The 7123-nt window shown below is 39.6% G+C and overlaps 1 protein-coding gene across 1 annotated transcript; it reads right to left on the reverse strand.

Moving 5' to 3' along the window:
- Positions 1–708: 708 nt before the first annotated feature.
- Positions 709–3638, reverse strand: rad1 (RAD1 homolog (S. pombe)). The gene is made up of 6 exons (XM_036529897.1): positions 3574–3638; positions 2809–3008; positions 2588–2696; positions 2174–2432; positions 1578–1676; positions 709–886 (listed from the first exon to the last, which is right to left on the reverse strand). Exons 2-6 carry the CDS (start codon positions 3001–3003, stop codon positions 709–711), a joined length of 840 nt encoding a protein of 279 aa, XP_036385790.1. The 5' UTR covers positions 3004–3008; positions 3574–3638.
- Between the last annotated feature and the right edge of the window lie 3485 nt (positions 3639–7123).

Raw genomic sequence — 7123 nt, forward strand, 5'->3', positions numbered from 1 at the left:
AAAATTGGTACTATTTAGATATTCAGGTTTGCTTACAAGTCAGAAATGAACTGTGTCAATGCTCAACAAAATTTACCAACACACACAAAAAGACTGTATTCACATTTTAAAGGATGACAGGGAAGGCACATTGCAAACATTTAAGCAACAATATCACAAAACGATTCAGAACATGAAGAAGCAATGTTGCCTCTGTTTGAAACATTACAAATGAATGTGCCAACTTGCAAAAAAATCATAAAGGCTCATGCCAAAGGTGGCCCCTTTCACAGAGAATGAGCCTAAACACGAAAGTAACATTTGAGGACATCATTTTGTTCAGTATTAATAACAGACTTCGATACTTAAGGGTTCATACAAAAAAACGTCAGTGCTCTTCAGTGTTTTCTTACAAAAATAATTTAATTAAGCCACATATTTTACATGCTACAATGTAGGTAACAATTCACCAATTTATGCTCTGAAATAACAATACATAAACAATCAGAGCAACATCGCCACCCAAAACCCCATGACACATCCCTCTTAATCTGTGCAGAAAAAAATGTACATCATTACTGCATTAAAATAACACCTAAGGTTACACAGAAATCTATTACAATCTTCTTTCTGGTAACTGGTGGATGCGAACCTCCAAATGGAGAAAATGTAAAACAAAGTCTGTGTTTGGGATTAAAATGCAAGTCCGATTATCTTTGCAGGATCAGACTATTCTTCCTCCACCTCTTCATCAGGGCAGCAGTAGTACTCCACAAAACAGATCTGTCCGTCATCATTCCTCACCAAGTACTGAAGGGACAAGAACCCTCGGGTGTCCGTCCTGACTGATACCTTGCAGGACAGAGCCAACGCTTTAGTGGAGGGTTTCAGAAGGGACATCTTATATCTGCAGAGACAACCCAGAAACAGACGATAAACATACAAGCCAATGCTAAACTCCAATTACTGTCAAAAGAAGGTGGATGTGATAGTCCAATTAAAAGTATCATATCATAATACATGTACAAGGAGAGGACAAAAAATGAAAACAACCACTAGCACTGCATGGTATTGTTCTAAAGGGATCTGGCACTTTTCCTCCACAAGAACCTTTGTTTAACCAGGCACTCAAGTCACCACAGCCGCAAATGTTCAGGTATTACGAAGCACTTTGTGCACAACAACTTGGCTATGGTGGCAAACTTAGGGAAGATCCTTCTGGGCGATTCTGATGGTATCGCAGACTGCACTCAGAACAGTTTGTCTGCTGTTGCTCATGTTTAACTTGCAGCCGGTGTGTCACTCTTTTGGAGTGCGTGCCTTCCAGTCCAGCCTTTGTCACTTGAGCCGCTGCCAAACTCACATATATTATCACTGATGTTTCCTCTTGCCCGTCATAATGGCTTAGAATGTTGGGCCTGAGGGTGCTTCCACATATACAAAGAAAGGACTACTGGAAAGAAATGAACTTCTTTCATGCACTAGTCATGTATATCAGGCATCCAATCACTTTCCACACATGTTATAAGTGCCTTACACTCTGGTATTTCCATTTCTTGCCTACTACCTGTACATTCTTATTTCACTTGTTTACCAACCTATTTGTCTGAGTCTTTGTGCACTGAAAAAGCTCCATCATATCCGAGTCCTTGGGATAGTCATAGTGGGCATTCCCAGCATTTCCAAATGTAGAAAGCCTAGAAGTTGACGACAAGAACAAACAAATGTTAACCACACTGTAAAATACAGAGATGAAAAGGATGCAGCAAATCTGTTAAGTGAAGATAGGATTCAATAAATTTTCTTATACATGAGAGGCCAACACTCAGTACACACAACAGCTTAAAATGTACCTGACAAAGACAATTTACCTTGTAAACATTTCTCATTTGCCACTTTTCATGATGCAACTCACTACCTAAATTTACACACTTTCTTTTCAATCAATCTTTATACACAATTAAACAGTTTCACTGATTTTATCACAACTAGGCACTAATCTAATATAGTGCACGCTCATTCATATTGTAACTCATCAATGCATTTGAATTCAATATTTACATCAAACCAGTACAAATGGATCAAAATGAGAACTACTGATATGTTTTATATGCAAAACTGACTGGTCCAAGTGGGGTATTAACAAATGGCTGAAAAGTACAAGTGAGTGCATATAGTAAAGCCAAAGCATCACCTGAAGTAGGGCTGGCTGGGTGACATGGTGATCTGCAGGATCTCGCTGGTCATGTCCAGCTCAGAGAAGGCCTCCTTAAGGCTGTCAGACTGCAGGATCACCTTGTTTGTGACATTGGTACTGCAGAATTCAAAGTCTATGGGCTCCTCTGGCTCCTGTGTGTTGATCTTGCACACAGTCACCACTCCTCCTTCCTCAAGAAAGAGGGTCAGGGGATAACCATAGCCATTGTAGCACATTCGAAGGGCAGTCGTCACTCCTTTTCAGAAGAAACCGAGAGGGCCACATTAACTCTATTAACGCGTTTTTTTAAACTGTATCAGACATTTCTTTTACATTATGAGGAGGAGTTAATGTATTACAGATTTCATGAACCATACATTCTGCTATGCTGGTTGTTTTGAAGACTATTACCTGGCACAGTGCTTCCCCCAAAAATGGTGAGACAGTCCAGGAGAACTGTCAGATTGACTTGGAAACACACTGAATCTTCCTGAATGGTGAATTCCTGGAATATTTCTGCCTGGAAGAACAAATTGATGGACCGTGTTCATAAAAAATAAATACTACACATATCAACAGAACTACCTTGGCCATGTAACTTAATGTTGTGATTATATTGAGTTACCACTGACCTGGATGAAGGCATTTGCTTGAAGACATTTTGAGTCCTCTACTGTGACTTTTAAACCATTCCGTGTAGCATTAAACAGTGCATGATCTTTGAAAGCGATGGCTTTAAGGATATTGGACAGGTTTCTAACATTGTCCAGGCTTGCCACTAACACGTACTGGTCATCTCCCCCCTGAGACTGAGTGGACAACGGCATACTTCCTGTCAGACACCAGCCCAACAGAAAAGAATCACTGGCATTGACACAGGATATACAGCTAATCTAGCTACAACAGCTAACGTTAGAAAGCAACGTCATCATGTTTTCATTACTTTTTTCCACAACTACCGGTTCAATATTTTTAAAATGTAAAAACTGGTACATGCATAACGAGAGAAAACCAGCTACAAAATATTATCCCCAGCGATTGTCATGTTCTTGCTAGCTCGAAGCCAGCTAAGCAATACTGGTAGCAACTACAACTAACTGGCTATTTGCAGACAATGATTTCCGACAGTCTACACTCTACATTATCTAAAATAGTCTTGCCAGCTACGTTAAACTAGTTACCTAGACTGGCTACCCCAGGTACCCAGCAAGCATTATGTAATTCAGTAATTCAGCACACATTCAGAGCGATTTGCCACTTTGTTTTGTCTTGGTAAACTAGACCTGCTTTCCTAATTTCACACTCCAGCGAGTTCAAAGTTATGGTCATCTAACCAACAACGTACAAAACTGTTACATATTATGACAGTCAATAATGCTATGCTTGCTTATACTTACTCGAGTCGTAAGTTAACTCACTGATTTGTTGTTTACCTTGCTAAGCACAGTGAATGTTTTTTTACAGATTATTTTTCGCGCACACTTTTCGAAGGAAAGACTCATTGGATCACCCGGATGAACTCTCTCTAGCCTAAAGACGTAGCCGGCTGTGTCACCGTGATACTTCCGGGTGTAGTTTTTCAAAATCGAAGTACCTATTCGTAGCTTTAAGTTCGGGTCCGTCTCACTAAACGCGACGTTGTGCAATTGTTTTCATCAAAAACAAATTAAAATATCGTAAAATGTGACTGGACTTATCACTTTAAAATACACATAATCAAGAAAAATCTGGGTATGTATAAAGACACATTTTGCATGAGCCATACAAACCTCTGCTCTATGGAACAGATGTTGCAGTGAAAGTGGGGTAAAATCGACAGCTTCAACCCACTAGTAATAGAAACAAATTAAACAAACCATTAAAATTTATTTTTCCAATTCACATTTTTTTGTGATATCAACCTTCCTCTGACCATGCAGATCCATTTTAGGTGTTCTAAGGGCACCTGTGTTACATGAATCATTGGATGGATATTACTTCAACTGAAGAACTTCAGCATCAAATTTCTGAGTAGTAATTGGACTTCAGTCTGTTGTCTAAACTTTAATGCATATTTAGATGGGAAATTTAGGTTAAAGATGTCAGAGTAATACATCGAGATGACAGATGGTACATATGGCCTTACCACATGGTATCATACAGTATGTAGTCGCATCAAGTCTTCAAAACAGCTCTAATCACTTTTGAGGGTCTACTGGACAGTCAATGTGGAATCAAAATGGAACTGAGTTATAAGTATGTGTCTGGAAGTTTCAGTCAAATATTGGTTCTGTGGAGACATTGGCCACTCAAGGATAGGGAAAGACACTCATGCTTGGTACACCGTGCAGGCCAGACACCTGGGTGGAGAGGGGTACTGTCACTACAGCCATGGCACACAGCACTGACAACACAAACACCTGACTTTTCCCTTCATGAACACAATTACCAAGAAGCATCAGAGCCATATAGCTACCTCTTATAAACAAACCGGTCATTATGTGAACTGAATGCCCTGGTTCTTTGTGCAGAATAAGAAGGCAGGTATGCCCACACCTGTGAAAGAGGCATTTGACAAGCCACCTTAAGAGAAAACTTTTTGAATTTCAACTGGATTGAATTAGGAATGAGAATTTTGTTTCAATCCTTGGGCTGAATTAATAGCTAAAGAAAGAATTGCAGTAATGCGTATGGCCAATAGTCACTGATTGTATATGTTCTTTATCAGTTAGCAAAGGAATTGTTTGTTAGACTCTGAGAAAAGCTAAACACTTTATTTTTCTGGTCTCATACTGAAGTGCTTGTTTTCTGCATGTTTTATCATCACTGGATTAGTACTTCTTTTAATGAACCACCAGAGATGTGACTGTTTAGAAAACTTCACATTACATTATTCGCATTTAGCAGACACTCTTATCCAGAGCAACTTACATCAGTTACAGTGTTCCCCCCCCAATGTTATCTATTTATACAGCTGGATATTTACTAAGGCAATTGTGGGTTAACAGCCTTGCCCAAGGATACAGCAGCAGTGCCCCAGCTGGGAACCAAACCGGCAACCTTTCAGTTACAAGTCCAGCTCCTTAACCTTTAAGCTACATTTCCACCCTACATTGCTCAACTGCTGACTGTCATCTGGAAACTATATCTTCATGAGATAAAAATAAAAACAAAACATGAGAATACATTTGAAATCTTTTAATGAATATTATCACTTATCACAAGACACTATTATATTTACCTCCAAATCTTACAATTCATTTTTTTTCTCAAAGAATCCATAACAAATGAAATTTAAAAAACAAAGAATTGCATAATCTCATACCATGTACACTTCCAGAAATAATTTAAATGGGCATTGAAAAGCACAACTATTACAGAATGAAAGCTGTGTTTGTTAGCCCTATGCACATCAGTGGTTGCAGCGCTGATGTTCTTGGCTGTTTGCTGAGACTTCTACTTTGGGCGGAGCAGCTCTCTTTCCTTTTGCATCTTCTCCAGCTGCTCCTGCCTTTCCTTGGCCTTCTTCTTCTCTCTCTCCAGGTCTTGCGTCAATTCCACTAATTTTATCTGGGCGTTTAGGCGCAGCAGGCTATAATTCTGCATCTCCTGACTGAGCTGTCTCTCCAAATACTTATTCACCTTCCTGCCCTGTTCATTCTCCTTCTCTAGTGCCGAGATTTTGGCTGTCTGCTGCTTGGCTTCAGTTAGTAGTTGAGTGTGTTCAAGCTCCATGTGCTGCAATGAGTCTTCCAACTGCTTGATAGTCTTATCGCTAACTGCTCCTGTCAGCAGGTCCTCCTGCAGCTGCTGGGAGGAGTCAACTCCCTCATGCTCCTTGTCACCCAGGGTGTTTTTCTGTTTATGGATGTAGAGCTCCGGTTGGATGCACTCATCTTTGCTCCCATCCCTTGTAACAAGCAGCTCTGCCTCCATTTTTTCCATCTTCGGTTGTTTTTGTTCTATCTTATCAGTATTGCGTGGCATAAAGTTATGCTCTGTAACTGCCAGAGCCACAGCAATGCAGCAACTCTTCAACTGTGCATTGACCTTGACATAACAGTATTGACTGTGACATCAAAATGCTTTGGGATTCTACTAGTATGAACACTCTAAGAGGCAGAATTCCACACATCTGCCCACTATGACTGGTGTGGGTAGTAGGAATAGCACAGGATGGGGGACAGCCCACCCATACTCAGAAATCCTTTCCAACCCAGCTGCTTTTACTGACACTCCAATGTCATGGTCATCTTACCAGCATCAAAAGTATAGAATAGTGTCATATATCATTACAGTCAATAACATGTTATACAGTATTTCCTCCAGATGTAACTAATTCACTAATTGGCTGTAAACCTAACGAAGGACAATAGTGAAAAACTGTAGTCACCGTGACAGTAACAGTAGATACCTCCAGTAGGAGTTTTTCCAAAACAAAAGTTTGTAATTGTGTTTCTCATTTTCTATATATAAATGGTTTCCACTGAAAGCAAATGAAAATGTAAGAAGTGAGTGGAATTATCACTTAAAAATACAGATAAGTATGGTAAGTATAATACAGATAAGTACTGTAAAAACTGGGTATGTATAAAGGCACATATTGGATCAGATATTGCAAAATAAATGTGGGGTAAAGCTGACAGCTTCAGACCTTTAGTACTAGATACATATGAGCATCACTTCAGATTTACTCTATGGAATATTGCTGTGACTTGTTAGATTTTGAGGGAGCTGGCCAATGCTTCTTAGAAAACTGAACAGAAAGAACAAACTCACAACAGGAAAAAACCCAAATAATTTATTTTTAAACTGCAAAGCAAAGAACCCCAGCCTTGGCTACAAGCTGCTCTCAAGAGTCTTGTAGTAGCACCAACACACCTGTATTTAATGTGTCTAATCAGGCTCTTGTGGTCAATTAACCAGTGGGTTGGCTTCACATGCACATCAACCAATTACAATGACAAA

Source organism: Megalops cyprinoides, chromosome 5 (assembly GCF_013368585.1).
Source record: "Megalops cyprinoides isolate fMegCyp1 chromosome 5, fMegCyp1.pri, whole genome shotgun sequence".
NCBI classification, from domain to species: Eukaryota; Metazoa; Chordata; class Actinopteri; order Elopiformes; family Megalopidae; genus Megalops; species Megalops cyprinoides.

What these genes read in the sequence shown, in the direction of transcription:
- rad1 (XM_036529897.1), bottom strand. Translation starts at nt 3,003, where the DNA reads ATGCCGTTGTCCACTCAGTCTCAGGGGGGAGATGACCAGTACGTGTTA. An exon ending in CCCAGCCAGCCCTACTTCAG is followed by an intron (nt 1,677 to 2,173) that starts GTGATGCTTTGG and finishes GTCAACTTCTAG; the next exon opens with GCTTTCTACATTTGGAAATG. An exon ending in ACAAAGACTCAGACAAATAG is followed by an intron (nt 887 to 1,577) that starts GTTGGTAAACAA and finishes TTGTCTCTGCAG; the next exon opens with ATATAAGATGTCCCTTCTGA.